Source organism: Chelonia mydas, chromosome 14 (assembly GCF_015237465.2).
Source record: "Chelonia mydas isolate rCheMyd1 chromosome 14, rCheMyd1.pri.v2, whole genome shotgun sequence".
Lineage (NCBI taxonomy): Eukaryota > Metazoa > Chordata > Testudines > Cheloniidae > Chelonia > Chelonia mydas.
This window is the reverse complement of record NC_051254.2, coordinates 8,952,745-8,974,571: the sequence shown is the minus strand read 5'-3', so window position 1 is coordinate 8,974,571 and position 21,827 is coordinate 8,952,745. Positions and strand designations below refer to the sequence as shown.

The window sequence follows — 21,827 nt, the reverse complement described above, 5'->3', positions numbered from 1 at the left end:
AAGGAAACTGTTATTACTCCTCAGTGATCCAGCATGCAGCCTGTGATGTGATGTGGTAACTGGTTGTTCTTTTTAGGCTACTTTTATTTTCCTCTCTGCCAATGCACATCCTTTGTCCCATCCATATGATGGTGCTATACTTGTAACTCCTCCAGAGATTGCGAGGAGAATAATATAAGCTATAGAGCCTGAACAGATGTATTCATTCATTGGAAATACTTTCTTGGAATTAAAAAGTAAACTATACCACCAAGGTTTTAAATTTATTTTATTAGATATGATTACAGCACAAGAAAACATGTACCTTTTAATTTTGATGTACAGCATTCACAAAACAAACAGCAGTCACACAACTGGCTCAGTAAGGTTACTACAAGTATAGTTAGTGATGGAGACCTCTTCATAACAGGATAGTTCATTAAGTGTCAAGTTATGATAAAACACACTATGTGCAAAGGTTACATTCCCTAGCTAATCACTTGAAACGTGTGAATTTTGCCTACCTAAGGACTATTCCTGCAGTCCTCCTCTGTATAATCTTGATAAAGGTCCCCTTAGTTTTGGCTCCTATTGCATCCAAAGTGGTAAATATATTCTGCTGTCTACATTACTTATGGTTTAGAAAATGTATTTCCCATGTGTGAGAAAGTTCATTGCTGGAGTACAATGATGCATTTTCAAAATGAAATATATAGAGAGACTTAAGACCAAGTTAAATTCATCTTTATAAAAATTTTAGCCTGATTCTCCCCTGCTTTGCAACATATATGCAGTGTTGCTGTAACCGTGTCAGTCCCAGGATAGTAGAGAGACAAAGTGGGTGAGGTAATATCTTTTATTGGACCAACTTGGATAGAAGTTGGTCCAATAAAAGATATTACCTATTATCTCTTGCAGCTTATATAGTCATTTACACTTAGGCAAGGTGGATGTAAAACACTACCATTCTGATATAGCGTTCTTACACCTGTGCAAAATCAGTGATTACAGACAGTGGAGTATCAGACCTATCAATTTACAGATAACTTGACTGGTTTGATGTGTATACTCCCAGGCACACCTTCCATACAAGCCAGGAACGTTTGTTTTAAAGACTATATTCAGTTTAAAACCAATCAGTTCAGTAAGCATAATCAACAACATAATCTAGTCACAGAAGTACAGATTTTCTATTTTAGAATTAAGGATGTGAAAACAAATAACAAGAACATAGGGCTTGTTGCCTGAGAAAATTCTCGGAATTGAATGTGTTTAATTCATTTACTATATGTGATTTATCCAAATGTTTGTAGTTCTTTTTTGTTTAAATTAATCTGATCTCAATGTTTAGTCATGCTCCTCTCTACTAGTTCTTCTGTGTTAAACATTTTCTAAATGCTTAAAACTATCACTGCCATTTGGGTGAAAGTTTTTCTTATGACATGATAGTAAAAAACAAAATGGTGCGGTCCCCAAAAAAGGAGGATCAGTTGCAGAATCTGATAAGTGTTGAAAAAAGAATGTCTGGATTTGTATAATACACTATATTCAAAAATTGAAGCAAATCTCATGCTGCTTTTTCTAAAAAGACCCAGATGTGAAATAAGTTTGAAATGACTGAATGCTTTCAAATATAATTTAAGCTTCTGCAATAGTGAATTCTGATCTGCAAAGAAGGAATTAATTATTTATACAATAGCACAAAGCGAGTACAAAAATTAAGATCTTTAGGCTACTGCCGTTTCTCTCATGAATTCCTCAAGGACAGTTATTACATTTTTGGCTTCTGGCATTTCTGCTTGCTCCACTTTAACAATCTTCAGAAGGACATCTCCACTGCCACAGTTCTTTAGAAACACAAAACACTTAAACAAGGCATAATGGTTCATTTCTGCCTGACGAATAAATCTCTTCAGGTTGTTAGTGTCTTGTATGGCCTATAAACACAGTAACAGAAAATATTCCTCATTCCTTTATCTGTAGGGAAGGTATGCCAATACATAAACTTGGAGAAGTGGAAGAGTGTGCAGTAAGAATTTTATTACATATACTAGTAGACAAATCAGTTAGCTACAACTCTTGATAGGAGTTCCTATTGTAATTTTAAAGTTAGGTTGTTTTAAGAAAAAAAAGTTGGTTTCTAAATCTGTCTGTCTCCTTTAGAGGATATTCCGTTCTTGTCCACTCTGAGTACAGCAAGAACGAGGCAAGCTCTCACAGTTATCACTATATCAATGCAAAAGTGACTATTTGCATAATCAGTAACCCTTCTGTCTCCTGCAAACATATGTGTATACAAAGTTACCTTCAATTTAAAGTTCTCCAATATTTGCCGGAAGAGAAATGGATTTCCACCTTCAGCACCATTTAGAAAAGCCTGCATCCAGTCGTCACAAAATTTGTTGCTTCCTGTCACACGTTTAGGAACAAAGAAAAGGAGGTAAGGAAAAAGTGTGTGTGTGTGTGTGCGTGCATTAGAGCACTGCATAACCCACATCTATGTGATTATGTACTTAATCTCACTCACACAATAATTGTAACTAACACCAGTAACGTTTGCCCTATGATATAAATATTCAAAAGCATAAAAATTCAAAAGATAGAATGTGTATGAGAAAACAAAAGAAAATGTAACTAATCCCCCTTTCTTGCTATTTTAACTAGTATAACAGGAAAATAGATTTTGTTTTCAGTTTCTCTGAAACATCTTTCCCAAAGTTCCGGGTGCTTTTAAAACTACAAACAAGGTTAAAATCTGCAGTAAACTGTCAAAACAGAATAATAATTGTCCAAAATAACTATAATTATCTAACCATCTACATCCCTCTATATACCACTCATCAAAAGCCTGATGGAAAAAGTGAGCTCTGCAGGTTGATCTGAAGCTTAACTAATCTGAGTTTTGGTAGATCATAGAGCTGAGCAAATTCCAGACTCTAGGACCTCTCACTTTTAAACCAGAGATCAAGTGCCTGTGTGGATCATATATGATATGATATCAAATGGGAAGAAAGGTGTTCTCAAGATAGCCAGGTCCCAAAACTTTCTGGGTATGATCCTGTAAGATGCTGAACCTTCTCTAAAGATGAGCTGGATAAGTTGATGGAAGCATGTCCATCCATGATCTTACCTGCATTATGGAACTGAGGCTGTGGTCCACTACAGTCTATTACCACCGATTTGTGATGTTCCTCAGTCATGGCTACACACAAGGAGGTCATTGTACCTTCCTGAATGAGACCTTGGAGACTGGCAGCACTCAGAAACCTGACATACAAAACTATTGTGAACTGCTAGTTTACACTCAAACAGCAAAACCAGGAAAGGGATCATACAATAAGCCAAGCAATTTATAGGCTATATTGTCTCTGTTTAGGTGTAATATTCTTTACCTGTGAATATCTTTCTTTATTCTTTCATCTGAATTTTTAACTTCAACAGGAGTGTAACTCAAAGCCTTTTAAAAAAAAACAATTTGTTTGCTGTTGGCTGTATATATTTCACTTCTGTTACTATATTCATTATTATTATTATTTATTATTACTAGCAAAGAGTAACAAGTGATCCTAGTTAAGTTCTTTTCCAAATAGTCTAGTAAGTACCAGATGCTAGATAAGTGCTCCAGACTATATTCATTACAACTATTTATACATTTTGAAAAGTATGTTTGTATTTCTATTAACCATTCTGCCCACATCCTTCTCATGTTCATTGTCTAGCAGTATATAACTCATTTTTTTGTTCTCAGCATCTTTCTACAATGAATTTCATAGACACTTAGTGTCCTTGTCTAGTCTGAGCAAAATGGAATTTGTATTGCCTCTCTCATTCTAACTGTAGTTGAACACTAAGCATTCAATTTTAAAATAAGTCAGCTATAAAGTTATTAATTTTAAAAAGTTAGTTTTCCTGACTGGTGAATGAAATAGTTCGTACTAGCTTAGTAATACAGCTGAGAAAATTCACTTTGTATTGACTAAAGGGGGAGGTTTTCTTCATTCAGTTCAGGGTGAATGGAAAAGCCAAATGCAAGCTACATTTACAATATAACAGGATCACTGAGTTGACTAGAAAATGTTCAGAAGATGTTTTAGTTTGATGTATACTTACAGCATGTAACAAAAAGGTGAGTTTCTCCTGAAACAGCTGCACTACCCTCTGGATAGGACATACAGAGTCCTCAAACCAACTTCTTAGGTAGGGTTTAATATAAGTCTCCAGGTTACTTTTCTGTAGCAAATTGAAACATTAAAGCTTTGATTCTGGTATAAAAATAAGCATATTGCTAACCCATTCCAACCATGCAATTTGGATATCAATTCCTTCCTAATTTTGAACTATCATCAGCTAAAATCATTAGCTTGGTATCTTAAGTCTTACTGACATGAAACACCAGCTCTGAAAGCCTTTATATTCTACAAGAAGATGACATGTTATATTTGTAATCTATTCTGACATGTATCAGCAAGTAGTGTAGTCCAGTAGATAGGGAACAGGACTGGGAGTCAGAACTTGGGTTCCATTCCCTGAACTTTTTCTTTCTTTCAAGTTTATTCACATAAAAAACAAATCAACCTATCACCACTGCTTAGAAAAGTTAGGGGACTGAATGCTCATTGCTAACCTTTCCATATGCTATTATAATTTCTTAAAGGAATTTAGTCAATTTATTCACACTTCTGTGTGAATTTACCTATTAGTGTCCTAAGTAACCCTTAAGATTACTGTGCTTGGGAAAGAAAGTCTGATGTTTCCATTTGTTTAACTTGTATGGTGGGCAGCATTTAGTGTACGCGCTTGTTTCACAGTATAGACAGTTGCTCATTTCCTCCTGTTTATGTTGGTCTTTCATGTACTTTTTGTCAGAGTGGTCAATTCTTATTCTGTAGCCCATGGGGCTAGCCTGCCAGGTTGCTATATTATACAATCTGTTTTTCTTTATTAGCTTGATTGTTTATATCGTTTTGGTTTATATTTCAGTAGATATTATTTCATTATATATTCCTTGCTGTAATGCAAAGAACCTACAGGCTTGTATCCTGTATGATTAGCTAGAGCAAGTTAGCATAAGTGTTTATAACCTTTGGGATAGATAAATGGCCTACTGGTTATCCTTTTGACGTTGGGGAACTGAATGGAAAACTGAATGTGTTTTACCAAAATTCTGGGATGTACCAGTAACCACAAGATACACGGCAAGAACATGGGTTCTGTCCTCAGTGAGTGCCCTTGCTGCACACCCTGAGAGTCCAGACAAAGTATTGAACTCTCTACATTCTCTAATTCTGTAGCCTGATTTGACAAGAACCTAAGTATCTTCTGCTCAGATCATTGGCGAGCCTCTAACAAATCAGCCCTATAAAATCAGGTTAGCAATTCATAAAATGTCATCTTCACCATTTAAAAAAATTCAATCATAGAATTAGATCTTACCTCTGAATCAAGGTTAGTCTTCAGGCCTTGAACATATATGTCCAACTCAAGTCTGAAAGTATCCTCTTAAGGATATAAGATACATAAATTAAGACTTGCTCTTTGCCAATTTAGTATATAGTAGGTAATCACTTTTTTGGTTATACTCTGGAAGATGTGTACAAGTAGGCTAGTAGTCAGTGAATTCAAGGAACTGGCAGCAGAGCTGGAAAAGGTTTCAAAGTTAACAGGGTAAACATGCTACTTGTTGTTTTCATATGCTCTTTTCCCCACACCCAAATAAAGAGAGGTTAAGGAAAGGATATAGCTCGAGCCCTTTCTCTGAGCCTCCTAAGAAACAAGTTACATATTCTGGAGGGCTGATGTTTGTTTCCACTGTTGCTGTTTCTAGAAGCTTTTCTTGTTGGAGAAGACAGTAATAACAACCAACTCGAAATTCTGGTATGCTAGAGACAGAAAAAAAGTTGAATTAATCATATGCAGATGTGCCAAATAATGTAATGATTGTTCTAAATGAATTTCATTTTGCGTCTCACATTAGAAATTAACCAGCCACTGACCATAGGTGAAATCCTGACCCTTCTAAAGTCAATGGAAATTTTGCCATTGACTTCAATGGGGTCAAGATTTCCTATCCTACATTTTATATAAATTTGTGAATAATCAGATAATGATTAAGATTAGGATTTTGAATCCCTATGGTTTTTCACCTTGATCAAAATAATTCTGTCCTGATCAGAACAGTAATATGTCACTCTGATTACCTTTGACTGAGGTACATCCCAGAAATAAATGCAAGCTTTAACTATCCTATTTATAACCTCTTTTTAAAAAAAACAATTGTTCATATTTTCCAACAAGGCTTCAAAAGCTAAACTGACTTTAGAAATAAAGGCTATGTGTAAAGGAGTGAGAGTCAACTACAATATGTTCTCTCTTCCCCCATATATATGTGTGTGTGATTTACTTTAAAACCTGCTAACACCAATTCAACCTGCACATAGCAGCACATGTACAACCTTCCTAGATCTTTTCCTCCTTGTTAACTGCACAGACAGTGTGATCAGAACAACCTGATCAAAACCAATTTACTATGTTTGCAGTTTTTCACTGCCACCTAAAGGAAATCTAAGGCAAATGCTACTGGCACATAACTAAACTGGGAGCCTTACATATGATTTGACAGGCTGATTAGCTGCAATCAGGATTAAATTCATATGCAGCAGCAGATAGTAAACTTAGTGAGACTGCCAGCATTTCTTATCATTTCCCATGTTTATCACAAATTAAAAACAGTACATTTTACTCTTACCTCAACTCCACAGATGCAACATTACCCATCCCCTCAAAAAGTGCTCCTTTAATAAGACGCTTAACAATAAAACTGCGTAACTCTGTCTCTCCTTCAGCTGGTAAGTTAGTATCCACCAAGGACAGGCTTTGAAAACAAGATAAAATTCTTAGTGAGAAAAAGAGTAAACTATTTTAATTTTCTAGCTGGGCATCTGCCCGACTCCAGTTGTAGGTTGTATATTTGCTTCCTTATGGTTATAGCAGAGGCTGAGCCAGGACTCCTGGAATCTGTTCCTGGCACTACCTCTAACACATCATCTGACCTGAGGCAAGTCAGAAATGTATTCAGTGTCTTGTTCACTAGATTATGTCAATTGATATTAGAATTAAAGAATCCCAGATTCCCTTAATAGCAGGTCGCTTAGGCCCAGATTCACAAAGGGACTTGGGCATTGTGACAACAAGCATCACGGCGCCTAACTTTTAGGTGCCTACAAAATCACAGGAATAACACTGCAATTCAAAAAGCCTGAGTTAGCTGAGGCTCCCTAATCAAAGAATGGGGAGAGATAGGCACCTTAGAATGTAATTCATAAAAGTGAGCATGCTAGGTGAGGAGTCACCTAAGCTAGCCCTTGGAGGAAGCCAAGGAGGGAATGTATCCTAAGCTCTGCCCCTCTAAGGGAAGTAAGTGCTTAAATCCAGGCTGCAGGGAGGCTTCTTAGGGAGACAAACACCTATCTCTTGTAGTGACTCATAACCAGGGAACCCTTCTCCTTTAGTTTGGGCACCTAAGGTGTTTCTTGTGAGACTGGCATAGGTAGGTACCTAACTCCACACAAAATGGCTGGAGGAGGTGGTTGTAGTGCCCACTTGATAACTTTTATCCCAGTGGTTTGAGTGCTCACCTGGGACACGGGAGACCCAGGTTCAATTCCCCCTCTGATGGAGGGGGGGAAAGGATTTGAAGAGGGGTCTCCTAAATCTTTCAGGAAATGCTCTAAACATTGGGCTATGGGATATTCTGATGTGAGGTGCTCTCAATCTCTCCTGTTTTATACAATAAATAGCAAGACATTAGAGTAGGGGTCTGAGGGGAGACCCCGGCTCCCGTTTCCCTGCTCCAATGACTCGTTAATTATTTATATTCAAAGACCTAAAATTATGTAGATATGCTAAGAATTACTAGTAGTATAAAAGAAATGAGTGTGAACCCAAGGAGTATAATTTGCATTGGTCTATTATTGTAAGCCTCCACTCACCCAACTCAGAAATTCCATTTGGTGTACGTGTCCATTATCATCTTGGTGTTTAATAAAAAAAAACAAAAAAAAAAACAGAAAAAAATGCCCAAGTGAATTCAATATAGCTTTCAGGGAGATTTGTACTTCTGATGCGGAATGTATTGTCTAACTCTGTATTCCTTTTTGTATCTACCCAAATATGAAGATGTCAAAAGCTCTGAATTAGAAACTGAATGGGAAATGAGGGTGCTTAAATGGTGGTTCTGTGTTTGTTTTACCTAAAGTCTTCAGCAGAGGGAGTTTCTGGTGTTGCACTGCTCGGACTTCCATCATCACTGTCAACAGCCTGCTCTGATGAACTGAAAATCAAGGCATTTTTATGACTGACATTAAATATGGACCCATAACATGTATACAGGTCTATTACCACTAAACAGGGCAGAGGAGAAAGAAGCATTGTGGGGATGGTGCAGAATGGAAGTAGCCTTTGAAAGTACTATGGAGTGGAGGACAAAGGGGGCGATGATGAGGGGAAGAAATTACTTGTTCCCTATTCCAGGGGAGACATAAAAAATGGAGTAGAGCAGCTAAGAACTGAATAGATAGGGAGAGTGAACTCCTTCTCAGACCTAAGGTTTTGGTAGCCAATGTAGGAAAGCTTAGTACTGCCGTTGCCTGTGCTCTGAAAACCTCCAGCTTCAGTGCTGTCAATCATGTACCTTTCTAGAACATTATCTGGAAACCCTTAGTTTCCTATCAAGATGCCCTCTTTATGAGTAGTCTGCATTTGGAGCTGTCCCTCCAAAACACAGTATGTTCTGGTGCCAAAGGAAGGGTGAGAATAATCCACTCCTTGCCAAAATCTGGTATTGTGCCATTCATCTTTCTGTTTTTCATCTCCTCACCCTGCACAAATAAGCCCTACTTAACCAGAGCTCAAACTCAGCTAGGCAGTGGTAAAGCAGTGGAAACACACAAACTATCATAAAATCAGAGAATAATAGGACTGGAAGGGACCTCAAGAGGTCCTCTAGTCCAGTCCCCTGCACTCATGACAGGACTAAGTATTATCTAGACCATTCCTGACAGGTGTTTGTCTAACCTGCCCTTAAAAATCTCCAGTGGTGGAGATTCCACAACCTCCCTAAGCAATTTATTCCAGTGCTTAACCACTCTGACAGGAAGTTTTTCCTAATGTCCAACCTCAACCTCCCTTGCTTCTTGTCCTATCCTCAGGGGTTAAGGAGAATAATTCTTCTCCCTCCTCCTTGTAACAACCTTTTATGTACTTGAAGCTGTTTTCATGTCCCTTCTCAGTCTTCTCTTTTCCAGACTAAACAAACTCAATTTTTTCAATCTTCCCTCTTAGGCCCTGTTTTCTAGACTTTTAAATCATTTTTGTTGCTCTTTTCTGGACTTTTCCCAATTTGTCCACATCTTTCCTGAAATATGTCACCCAGAACCGGACACAATACTCCAGTTGAAGCCTAATTAGCGTGGAGTAGAGCGGGAGAATTACTTCTCTTGTCTTGCTTATAACACTCCTGCTAATACATCCCAGAATGATGTTTGCTTTTTTTGCTACAGTGTTATACTGTTGACTCATACTTAGCTTGTGATCCACTATGATCCCCCAGATCCCTTTCAGCAGTACTCCTTCCTAGGCAGTCATTTCCCATTTTGTAGGTGTGCAACTTATTGTTCCTTTCTAAATGGAGTACTTTGCATTTGTCTTTATTGAATTTCATCCTATTTACTTCAGACCATTTCTCCAGTTTGTCCAGATCATTTTGAATTTTAATCCTATCCTCAGAGCACTTATAACCCCTTCCAGCTTGATGTCGTCTGCAAACTTTATAAGTGTACTCTCTTTGCCATTATCTAAATCATTGATGAAGATATTGAACAGAACTGATCCCTGCAGGACCCCATTTGTTATGCCCTTCCAGCATGACTGTGAACCACCGATAACTACTCTCTGGGAACAGTTTTCCAACCAGTTTTGCACCTACTTTATAGTAGCTCCATCTAGGTTGCATTTCCCTAGTTTGTTTATGAGGTCATGCAAGACAATATCAAAAGCTTTACTGAAGTCAAGATATACCACATCTACCGCTTTTCTCCCCTCACCCCCTCCATTTTGCCATGAAGACCACTGAGACCAGAGTATGAGCTGTAATTAACCAGATGGATTACATCCCCTTTATTTGGAAATCACACTCCAAACCGTTACGAGTCTCAGCCACCCTCACTGCATCCTCTTGCACCCTCTTCCCTCCCTTCTCCTCCCTCCATTCCCAGAATTAAAGGCAGCTAACAACGGCCTCGCTCTCTCCTGCTCTCGTTCCCCCTCCAGCTGCATCATCTGTTGACAGCAGGAAGCAGTGTGAGGGGAGGGAGACGGCACCTGCAGGTCACTTTGGACTTTTCCCTAGGAAAGGGGAGAGAAGCAGAAGGCTGGGCCCTGTGGAGCGCGTTGGGGAGGAGGAATCCATCCAGCCCCTCACCTGTAGCCCTGGTAGCTGTACAGACAGTAGTAGCTATTACTGTACCGCTCCGGCCTCCGCTCCTCTGCCGAGCCGCCCCCTTCCTCGCTGCTCTCCAGCTCCCTCTCGTCCCCATCCACAGACTCCTGCAGAGACGGCAGCATCTTGCCCCAGCTCAGCAGCTGTTCGTGTGTAGCAACGAAATCCGCCCTCTAGTCTCCTGCGGTACGGTGCTGGTCTTCCTGCTCCGCTCACTCCACAAACACTCAGGTTCCGGCTGCACTTGTTTCCTCTCCTGCCTTTCACACTGACACCACTTCCTAGAACTACTGCTCCAGCTCTCAGTTCCTGGAAGGCAGATGCTTTGTAGAGCACGTATCACAGCCTCCCCCTGTTGGGATGGAAGATGTTGCAGTGTGTATTCCCATGAGATATTTACAATTTCGGCACAAATCTTAAAATCTCTCTCACTCAAAGAGTCCCAATGTGGCAGCTCTGAATCTATTTCTCTCCCCCGCCCCCATTCCAGACTTGCCCTCATTCAGTTTGGAGGGAGAATCTTTCATTTAGGATCTTTTGCAGTCTCCCTCTCTCTCTCTCTCAGGAGGAAAGGTTTTACTGAATGTGTTTAAGTGATCGATTTTAAAATTAAAATTAACTCTGAAGCTGTTTAAATCCCCATCCACCAATCAACTTATCCTTTGTGGGAAAATCCCTAAATTTTACAGCAAAGGGTAAAAATCCTCTTCTGTATTCCTCAAAGTTCTTCTATACTTTTATAAGCAAATTAAGGTTTTTTGCAAAGGAAAAACATATCTTGTCAATTACCATTTCACATGTGAATTTTAAAGTACAATTTATGTCCATAGCATGACATCCTCTGTTTATCCATAGAACAACTATGGTATTGCCCAACAGCGAGGGAGAGATAGCTCAGTGTTTTGAGCATTGGCCTGCTAAACCCAGGGTTGTCAGTTCAATCCTTGAGGGGGCCATTTAGGGATCTGGGGCAAAAATTGGGGGATTGGTCCTGCTTTAAGCAGGGTGGGGTTTGACTAGATAACCTCCTGAGGTCCCTTCCAACCCTGATATTCTATGATTCAAGCTTCTCCAAACAGCTCAGCCAATATGCCTCAAGGACAAGTTTGGTGTGATCACCTCTTTTGGTGACTATGATGGTTCTCTATAGTTCATTCATTGGTCTCTGTGCTGGAACTGTCAGGTTTGCCACTTAGGCCTTGTTTTGAGGGGACGAGATTCCACCCGTTTTGCCTTAGTGCCATGACACAGTGCATCAGTGCAGTAAGGCTACAAGACATTGTGTTGATATTTTGAGGGGACACAATGGCGTTTTCCCTCAGCGCCACCACACAGTGCATCGGCCTGGGGAAGGCACATGGTGATGGTGTGCTGACATTTGAGAGGAAGGGATGATGTTTTTGTTTAGTTAAGGGCCTGACGTGAGGTGTTGGTGTCGGAACACCCCTGAGGACGGGGATGATTTTTTCAGGGGAAAGGACTGTTTTGGTTGTGGCAGGCTGACATGGTGATGCCTTGCAATGAAGCTGTGGTGGTGCTGTGCAATGAGGTTGTGGTGATGTTCCGGAGTGCTGTTTTGTCAGCAGATAGGGGTCTGCAGGCAACCTGCAGATGTTGCCTAGTGACACACAGACGCCACATCACAATGGCACAGTCTGTCCTGTCCAACAAGCCTGTGGGCACCTTAAACCTCTTCGCTGGTGGGTATCTGAATCCGTTCCCTCCTCACCCTTATCCGCTCCCTGTGGCCACCAAGGCGTCATGACAGAGGGTTCTACGCCCCTAGGCGGGACGTGAAAGGAGGTTGAAACAAAATGGCTGCCGTCAGCAATCGCGGTGTTTGTTAGGAGACTCAGAGGCAAAGGGCGCCTGGTGGACGTCACGTGACAGCCCCTTCGCGGCTGCTGCGGTGCATCCTGGGAAGCCCAGGGCTTCGAGGCGGCGGCAGGAGGGAGCGGCGCGGCCATTTTGTCTTCCTACGAGAGGCCGCTGGAAGGCCTCCGGTTGGTGCCTGCTTCTCGCCTTTCTCTAGTTCGGTAGCGCCACCGCGATGGGCCGGAAGAAGAAGAAGCAGCTGAAGCCCTGGTGCTGATATCCTTTGCCACAGAACGGGATGGCTTCCCGGCCGGGACTGGGTGGGGGTAAAAGGGAGAGCGCGGCCTGGTCTCTGTTACCCCGGAACGTGGCCTAGTCTCTGCTTCCCCTCCCCCCCCCCAGATCTCCTGGCCGGGATGCCCCGCACTCGCTCACTTTCTCCCTCCTCCACTTTTTCACTGCCTGGTCCCGGGACTCGGGCTCTCCTTCCGCCCCCTTCCCCCCCCCCCCCCATCCTTCACCGGGAGTCGCCCCGCGCTCTCCTTCCCTCACCAGGAGGCGGCCTGGGCTCGGGCTTTTCTGTCCCTTTCTCTCCTCTCCCTGCGCTGCGGGACGCGGCCTGCTCCTTCTGCCTCCCGCCCGCCTTGTTTGGAATTTCAGCTGGGTGGTGTTTGTTTTCTGGTATTCCCTCCCCGCCAGCTCCCCCGAGCTCCTAGCGAGCCTGCGGTAGTGGGGTGAGCGGAGGAGTCTCCGCAGGAATAGATGACACTGTCCGCAGCAAGCTGCTGCTAGCTGGGACAGTGTGGATTCGTGGAGATGGAAAAAATCTTCATCTCTGCAGGGAGAGGCCGTAAAACTGTCTCAGAGAAACTTTAGAGAGATCTCACTCGCCTTGTGTGACCAACAGGGCTACAACTACGCTGCATACAACAATCAGAGAAACCTTGGCATTTAATGAGACTTGGTGCTTCCCTCAGTCTCCTAAAGGATTGACTGCGGCTCTGAAGGCAGCATTAAAGATCAGTTCAATTTGCTGCAGCCATAAATATTGTTTCCTAGCCACCGTTTTAAATTCATCTTTTGACAGAATTGTATTACACTTGATCTAACTCCCCTGGTTTTTTCCCTGTTGCCATTCCTTTAAGCTGTTTGATACAAAAATCTTAAAGCTTCAGAATGTCCTTAATAATCTTGAATAGGTATTGCAACAGGGATTTTGATGATGAGAAAATCCTTATACAGCATCAAAAAGCAAAGCACTTTAAATGCCATATATGTCATAAGAAACTGTATACAGGACCTGGTTTAGCTATACATTGTATGCAGGTAAGGCTTTTTTTAAATATATGCGTAATTTGCCTCATGTTCAGTTTGTCCCTAGAGTGATACTGCATTAAAAACTTTTTTAAAATTATTTGTTTATTACTGCTAGAATCTCAAATAAAACTTTACTACAGTTGCCTTGTTTAGGAAACATTGATGTCTCTCTTCTCTATTTCTAATACAGGAACATACATCCCTTTTTATAAACTCACTGGTTTTAGTAATGCTGTCACAAATGTACATGATAGCATATAGATTAGACAGATCATCTTGGCCTTTCATTCACACTTGACATTGGGGAGGATGTATTAGTTGGTTTTAAATCCAGAAAACAAGTTCCTAAAATGGTTTTAACATCTGTGTAGTTTATATTGGCAAGGGAAAATGCACTTCTTAGTCTGTACCTATTATTGGATATGTTTAAACTACAGAGACTATACCAGTATAGCTGCATTGCATAATGCTGGCATGACTCCATAGTGTAGACAGAGCCTGTGCTGACTGATGGGTTTTTCCATCTGTATAGGAATACCAAGTCTCCAAATGATGGTAGCCATCAACATAGCTGCATCTACACTGGGGGTAAGTTGACATAACTGTGTCCATCGGGGATGTTTTTTTCACATCCCTGACAGATGTCGCTATGTCAACCTAACTTTTAAGTGTAGACCAAGCCTAAGACTAAAATTTTTCCTCATGAGGCTGTATTTACAAAGACAGTTAAAGTAGTATTAAAAAAAGGGATAAACCATGTAGTTCTTATCTAAGCTAAACTGTGAATAATGTACAGTAGCACGTGCCCCTCTTTAGCAGCATCCCTTAGTTTAAAAGACACTTCTTTTCCTTGCGAAAGTATGACCGGACACATCCTCCCCCCCCCCCCCCCCCCCCAAAAAAAAAAAAAAAAAAAAAAAAAAAAAGAAGTTAGGTTATTGAGCAATCTGATACGGAGTAAAAAGTGTTCAATGTATTATAAATGTAATGGAACAAATCGCTCAAAACACTTTCATGTAGGGGCCAACACAAATTGCAGCTGTTTGGGAGAGACATTACCAGTAGATGTTAGTTACAGATTTTAAAAAGAAAATAATTATTTAACTAAACATATGTGCATTTGTTATGGATTTGAGTTGAGGTGACAAAGTGGATAGCATTAACAGAATAATCTGTAAGATTTGACACTGCCTGTAGAAGTAATGTTATCAGTCACAAAAATCTTAGCTGATTGCAATAAAGGAATCTAACTTTTTTGATTTAGGTGCATAAAGAAACAATAGATGCTGTTCCAAATGCTATTCCTGGAAGAACGGATATTGAACTGGAAATCTATGGTATGGAGGGCATTCCAGAAAAAGACATGGATGAAAGGAGACGGTTACTTGAACAAAAAACTCAGGGTAAACTTGAATGTTTAGTTACTTACATTATATTTTCACCATAATATGTTAACTAGATTAGAGCATATAAAGAGGTGCTTTATCCCTATTTACTATGAATGACATAGGTGTAAATAGTAATATTTAATGAATGTATAAATTGCATTTCTGTAGTGGTGAAACTAAAATGTTACAGTGGCCCTGTTTTGATCCTGAGATGTAGTGTCTTACAGAGCTCTATTTAAACCATAAAACTGTAATAGTTGGGATTCGTGCTCTGTGAAAGTAACTACTTTAAATATAGAATTAAAGCTGGTACTGAGGAAATAGTTTAGCAACAGGATTTGTTTGAAGGAAAATCCTCAGTGGCCTGGGTTTTACATTGCCATTCAGATTTGATTAGTGGAGCTGCCTTGCTCTTTAGGTAGTGGAGGTAAGGAATATCATCAGTGATTTTGGTTCAGCTAGAGAAGTTGATACATTCTGTAACTACTTTGGTAGGCTTTGCTGGCAACTTAAGTGACTAATGATATTTTCTCCTAGCCAAAGGTAACTGCTTTGGCAAGTACCCGTCTGGAAAAGGATTATCCTGTTACATAGCAGGAACTGTGACTTGAGGGTGGATAGAAGAAAAACAGCATAAATAGAATAGAGGTTTGGACTTCTTGGATGCTAAGAATGCCTTTGTGAACTTCCCTGGCGTTCTAGCCTCCCCCTGGAGCCCTACTGCGTAGATTAAGCTGTGGCATGCAGACCTAGGTGGCAGTTCTTAAGAATAATCCTGGTAGGGTTTCTTGCCTCACTTTACCAACTCATACACATATATATAACACAAGGGAGGAAGGGTTATGTAAAATTTTTCCTTCCTTCCTTCCTAAAATACATAGTTGCAAATTACCAGCAAGGTGGTCTAAAAGCTAGTTTCAAATTGGAACACCTAGGTAGTAGATGAAATCCTATGCTCTTAAACGCTGTAGATTTGTGTTATTCTTAATCTGACAGTGTTCATTACATTTCTTTAGCAGAGAGCCAGAAGAAGAAACAACAAGATGATTCTGATGAGTATGATGATGATGAATCTACAGCTTCCACTTCATTTCAGCCACAACCAGTACAGCCGCAACAGGGATACATGCCCCCAATGGCACAGCCGGGATTGCCTCCTGTGCCAGGGGCACCAGGAATACCTCCAGGTAACATAGGCTTTTAAAGCTAACATGGAAGAACCAAATACTTTCATTGAGATGCTACTTTAATGCTAGGATGATGGTCTGTCACCTTCCCAACACTGTTAGATATGACAGTATAACTTATGACTGATGCTTAAGCACAGCTGTCTTGACATCTTCTTTCTTGAAAAAAATGTAACATTAAGAAATGTCACAATAGTGCTAGAAGGATTGCTGAAGTGAGGTACCAATCAAGGAAAAATTGTCATAATGCCACCTATCTGGTCTAGCTTCAGGCTGGCTACTGCCTCTGTTTCCCCTTCAGTTCCTGGGCCAATTACCTGCCTGTGGTTCTCCCAGCCTTCCCAGGAGGGGCTCACTGCCACTCCCAGAGTCCTTCAGGCCCTTCTTCCAGGGCACTGTTTCATTAGTTCAAACACAGCTCACAAAGTAACACACTCACAATCAGTGCAGGCTGCTGGGGCCCAGAAGCCTTTCATTCTGCTTCCCTCTCTCTCTGCTCCAGGGGAGTCACATGAGCCAGACTTCTTTCTGTAGTTCCCCTTCAACTGAGCCCTCTCAGCTCTTTGTAGAAAACACCTATCTCCTTCTCAGGTGGGTCTTATAAATTGAACAGGACTGGCTGGCTTCTGACCCGTTACAATCCATAAACATGAAAGCTAAATGTCACTGATAGGTTCTTTTTATTTAATGACAGGATAGTCTTTCTGTTGTGAATAACTTATTCCAAAAAATCCTTCCAAGTAGTAGCAATAAAGGGATTAATTTTGTCTCTATTCACATAAAAGCCTAGTTCAGTTTCAATTCTAACATGACCAGATGTGGTTTTCGTATTTAAACATATTCCTATTCCAGATTTTTAATGAGTCTATAATTTGTTCATCATTTTGCACTTCCATTCCTTAGACAGGGTTTTTTGTCCACATTGCCTACCTGTGTTACCCTTGATAGTTTTCTGCTTTTATATACTATATAAATTGACTTTGTTTTGACACTAAAAGTGATGAACATACCTACATCTGCTATATCGGAGAAGCTTTCATTAGCCTGTCTCCTGATGCTATTTAAGAATTTCACTGAGGTTGGAAACTGCCATTTAGGGAAGCAGTTGCTCTGTCAAGGAGAGAAAATGCCCTAGTGAGGGAGCCTAGTTTGTAAGTGCTTAGACCACTAGCCTAAGACTTGGGAAACCTGGGTTCAGTTCCCTGCTCTGCTACAGACTTCTTGTGTCACCTTGGGGGGAAGTCCTTTAGCCTTGCTGTGCCCTACAGGTGGAAAACAAATACTTCCCTACTTCACAGAAGTGTTATGAGGAGAATTACATTTAAGACCATTGAGTGCTTTGGGATCTACTTATAAAAATGGCTACATAAGAGTAAGATATTACTATCTCTAGGCTGGCTAAATTTCTGACAAAATGCTAGATTATGTGTACACTTATGTAAAGAGGAAGAGCGTCTCTATCCCTTAGTGATAGAAAATCAGTTTTCTGATCACGTGTCCAAATGTAGTAGTGATACCTGCCCCCATCCTTGAAAACTCATGCAAAATATATCTTCAAGCAGTGTTAAAAAGGATTTTTCTCTAAAGCTTGTATACAAATAGTTGATCCAGTCTTGTTTGTGTCTGAAGTCTCACACTGATAAATCTATTACTCGTCTAAAAATTACTTTCAATTTAAAGGTATACCACCCTTGATGGCAGGTGTTCCACCAATGATGCCAGGAATGCCTCCAGTTATGCCAGGAATGCCACCTGGGTGAGTAAAAACGTAGGCTTAATCAGTTGGCCTATGTTCATGCAGTGGTTTTTGCACACTAGCAGTTTACTATCTAAATCTGTCATTAGCGGCTCTGAACTGTTTTAGAAAAAATCAAAATCTCTGTGGAACTTTGGGGGGTTTATAAATTTGAGTTAATTTTAAAGTTAACATAGGGCCTGGAAGGCTATACCACAACATCAGAATGTCGCTAAAATTTAGCAAGTCATGCGTAAATGTGGTGGTGGTGTTGCTCCTCCTTCCACCCCCCAGTTAATACAATTGGATGTAAAATCTTGACTTGCTGGTTTAAACCCTTCCATGAACCCATTGTCAAAGTTTGTGCTGTGTATATACATTATTGCATCAGAGGTTATCTCTTGTTTTCATCAGTTGTGGATCCAACCAGGAACAAGCTTGTTAGTCAGTTTAAGATTTTGTTAAATGAGATTTACACAGACTGGTTGTAGAGTGTACAGATGAGTTTTTAAATTGTTAATGGGGTTGACACATAACACCCTATCACAATGTGTTTGGAAAATCACAGGTAGATTTTTTGATTTTTGTCATACATTTTCACAGATTACATCAACAGAGAAAGTACATGCAGTCATTTTGCGGTGAAAACATGTAAGCATCTAATTAATAATGTAATTTAGGTACATTCATTATGCCATTTTATGTCAAATGAAACGTGTCATATTGAGCCCCTCTCAATATTTTAGTGTTCCGTAACTAGGTTTTGTGTAGTGCAAAGTTTGAGGTTTTCATTGTTAAGAATAATAAGGGATCTCCATCTGGATCCATAAGACAAAACAAAGGGAGATAACATTGCAATAGCTGTCTTGTTTCCTACTTCACCTTTCATTTTGCAGCAGTCTTCAGCTTCATTTGGTCACTCCCTGTGAGTAGTGGGAGGTTAATTTTTTTTTTAATGAAAACATTTCAGTGAGGATTCATTGATATATAGCTTAAGCAACCTGGTTAATGTCATATACAGTTTTTTTAATTAGAAAAAAACTGTGGTGATCAGTCTGATTATTGCAGTTACATTTTACGTGGGTGTTTTTCTGTTTGGTTTTGAAACGTATAGCTTGAAGGATTTCATTCTGCCATCAGAGCATTGCCAATTTTCCCTGGTTTTTAGTCTGAGTGGCACTTAAAGCTCTTTGTCAAATTTTAATCTGGATGGATGCTATGCCATATAGTAAGGAACATAATTTGCCAAAAAACTGCACTAGTCTATCAAACCAATTACAATCTTATAGATTGTAGTTATGACTTTACATTGTTACCAGTTTAAAGCCTAACTTAACCTAAAACAGATTTCCACTCGTTCTTTTTTTTAAAATAAGGGAACATCAGGATAAGTAAGACTAGCCTTGGCCAATGAAATATGTTCTAACTTACTGTACTTTAGCCCCGTTCTTTTCAGATTCTAAGAAACAAATGTCCATTTCATAACATAATATCCCTGCTGTTTCTTGTAAGTGCATCTTCATGGTGACAGTAGGAGGGCCTCCCTCATCCAAGAGTTCCTGAGAGAATCTTTTGATGCTGCGGGGTGCCTTCACTACTTTCCCTAGCCTGGTTGCAGGTGTTTCTAGCTTAAGAATCCTCATTCTTCATATGGTATCTTGTGGAAACCTTGCCTCCCATTTAATAAAATCCTGTGGTAACTAAAAAGAAAAGGAGTACTTGTGGCACCTTAGAGACTAACCAGTTTATTTGAGCATGAGCTTTCGTGAGCTACAGCTCACTTCATCGGATGCATAGCATATCGTGGAAACTGCAGAAGACAGTCTTCTGCAGTTTCCACGATATGCTATGCATCCGATGAAGTGAGCTGTAGCTCACGAAAGCTCATGCTCAAATAAACTGGTTAGTCTCTAAGGTGCCACAAGTACTCCTATTCCTTTTTACGAATACAGACTAACACGGCTGTTACTCTGAAACCTGTGGTAACTAAATTGCTTACCTTGAAAAGTAATATTAGGACAGTATTTAATGTCTTTTTAGCTTATTTTAATGGAGTTTAGCATCTACAGATGGTAGGAGGGGCCAATGGGACACCGGTGTTCAATATTGGAGGAAACTTCAGCCATATCCAGTAGGTGAGAGGAATTTATTCTTAGAACAGAGAAAAAGCCATGACCTTAGACGGGCACAATCAAATTCTGCTGTTCAAAGCATAGCCGGAATTACTGGAAATTGATTTTCTGATGTTCCCTTCTTCAGTACATTTGACGGAACTTTATGTAGTCATCTTTACCTGTTTGGTTGTCTGTCAGACAACATTGGAAGCAGAAACTTTTTTTTTTTAAAATAGGAAGATGTGGCTGTGTATTCACAAAAATTGGCCTGAGACCTCAGACGTATGTACTACCTGAAACTTCTGACTAATATTTTGTATAACTAACTTGATTTCAAGTTGACTCTGTCTCTTTACACATTGTTCAAGGTTAGACTGTCATTTATGTTATCCTGGAGTCTTTAAAAAATGAGGGGTAGTGTAACAGCATGATTTAAACAAATTTCCTTGGGCATTTTGTTAGTGGGGTACTAATTAGCTTAGCATTACACTTGGTATTCAATTTATTAGTAGGCCACTTACACTGAAACTGAGCCAATTAATTGAAAAGGACATGCTGGAGTACCTTTTTAATGGAGAGACTAGGCCTGGCAGTCTGATATTAAATCTGATTGATGTCACCTTAAGGAATTGAGTCCCACATGAAAACTGTTTCTCTTCCTGTTGACAGTGGAACCTCTTTTATTGGGGACTGGTTTGTCTACTGTGTCAGGATGACTTGAATTCCTCTGTCGGTGGAAATAACTAGGTTACTTGCAACACCTTTAGCTTAATATTAGTGTGTGCCAATAGTCTCAATAGGAGATCATTAGTGTTCATATTAGTCTCTATTTTATATTTTAATAGGATGATGCCAATGGGTGGAATGATGCCTCCTGGGCCAGGAATACCACCTCTTATGCCTGGTATGCCACCAGGTAGGTCAGTGATGTCGAACTCATACTGTGGTGAGCTAAATTATATCTTTTATTTAACTTGGGGTTCTTGGGTTCATATGATTAAAAATCAGGCTGTATGCTACCCATACTTCATACTAGATCTCTAGAATTCAGTGGTGGCTTTCCACAAAGAAAGGGTAGAATTTGGTGGCAAACTAACATTTTTAAATAGTACACTTTTATTTGTTGGAGAGGGAAAATGTGGAGAGTTGTTTTTCCTCTTTCATTATCCTTTCTCTCAAGCTTTTAAACACTGAGACAGCTGTGAAAAGCAGCTGACTGGTACTGCAGGATCCTAGAAAAGAGAAATTCCTGCATCGCTGTTTTGACTGCTGTTACTGACAGCTGGCTGAAATTGGTGCAGTCTTAAACTCACCTGCGATCCTAAACTCAACTGAGTAGGCTGGAAGATTCACACCCATTAGGTAGATTGTATAAAATAAGTTTATTCCTGTCCAGAATTGATTGTATTACACTATGCTTGGGGGAGCCCTTTTGTCTTATTTCAGGAAGCTTTATATTTTACACAACAAATTTTCTCTAGACTTTTTGTTTAGGTGATCGAGTATTTTAATGTGTTTCTTTGTGTTGGAGCGTTGCTTTGCTTTAAATCATAACTATAAGATTATAAAAACTGCTTCATAGCCTTTCTCTTGTTTTGCTTGTAACCAGTATTGTGGGCATCTGTTAACTGTACTAACCGTTTTAGGAGAACCTTCCATGGCAATCACATGTCCAAAAGTAGTTTGGTTAAATCTTTTTTTTTTTTTTTTTAAACTACTAAGTATTGCAAGTGAGTTAAGTTGCTTAATTTAAAGGTCTTTTACGTATAATATGTCTACCGTCAGAAGAATTGTGTT

At 40.0% G+C, this 21,827-nt stretch overlaps 2 protein-coding genes across 18 annotated transcripts in view; one reads left to right on the top strand and one right to left on the bottom strand.

The window, feature by feature from the left end:
• Positions 1-251: 251 nt before the first annotated feature.
• Positions 252-10,812, bottom strand: C14H17orf75 (chromosome 14 C17orf75 homolog). Of its 2 annotated transcripts, XM_007055105.4 has the most exons (10): positions 10,457-10,812; positions 8,228-8,308; positions 6,725-6,850; positions 5,718-5,858; positions 5,413-5,470; positions 4,090-4,209; positions 3,372-3,436; positions 3,110-3,246; positions 2,285-2,388; positions 252-1,916 (listed from the first exon to the last, which is right to left on the bottom strand). In XM_007055105.4, exons 1-10 carry the CDS (start codon positions 10,597-10,599, stop codon positions 1,707-1,709), a joined length of 1,185 nt encoding a protein of 394 aa, XP_007055167.2. In that variant the 5' UTR covers positions 10,600-10,812; the 3' UTR covers positions 252-1,706. The 2 variants fall into 2 exon arrangements, with proteins under 2 accessions (XP_007055167.2, XP_043383698.1); XM_043527763.1 differs by lacking the exon at positions 6,725-6,850 and having other exon boundaries at positions 10,457-10,749.
• Positions 10,813-12,373: 1,561 nt separating this feature from the next.
• The window catches only part of ZNF207 (zinc finger protein 207), a 52,341-nt gene continuing 42,887 nt past the window's right edge, over positions 12,374-21,827 (top strand). For 6 of the 16 annotated variants that reach the window (XR_006285656.1, XR_005227666.2, XR_005227667.2 and 3 more), the window contains exons 1-7: positions 12,381-12,565; positions 13,489-13,615; positions 14,871-15,009; positions 16,011-16,181; positions 17,862-17,937; positions 18,520-18,567; positions 20,876-20,976. Coding sequence is in view for 12 of the 16 variants with exons in the window: in XM_037914298.2 (XP_037770226.1) it covers positions 12,525-12,565; positions 13,489-13,615; positions 14,871-15,009; positions 16,011-16,181; positions 17,862-17,937; positions 18,520-18,567; positions 20,876-20,976 (703 nt within the window). In the remaining 4 variants the exon portion in view is untranslated. Of the gene's footprint in view, positions 12,566-13,488; positions 13,616-14,870; positions 15,010-16,010; positions 16,182-17,861; positions 17,938-18,519; positions 18,568-20,875; positions 20,977-21,827 lie in introns of all 16 variants that reach the window. The other 10 variants (XM_037914301.2, XM_037914299.2, XM_037914306.2 and 7 more) reach the window with 10 other exon arrangements.

Coding starts and splice junctions, on each gene's coding strand:
- C14H17orf75 (XM_007055105.4), bottom strand. CDS start 10,599: ATGCTGCCGTCTCTGCAGGAGTCTGTGGATGGGGACGAGAGGGAGCTG. Junction 4,210..5,412: donor AGACTAACCTTGATTCAGAG/GTAAGATCTAAT, acceptor AATTTGCTACAG/AAAAGTAACCTGGAGACTTA. Junction 3,247..3,371: donor ATAAAGAAAGATATTCACAG/GTAAAGAATATT, acceptor TTTGTATGTCAG/GTTTCTGAGTGCTGCCAGTC.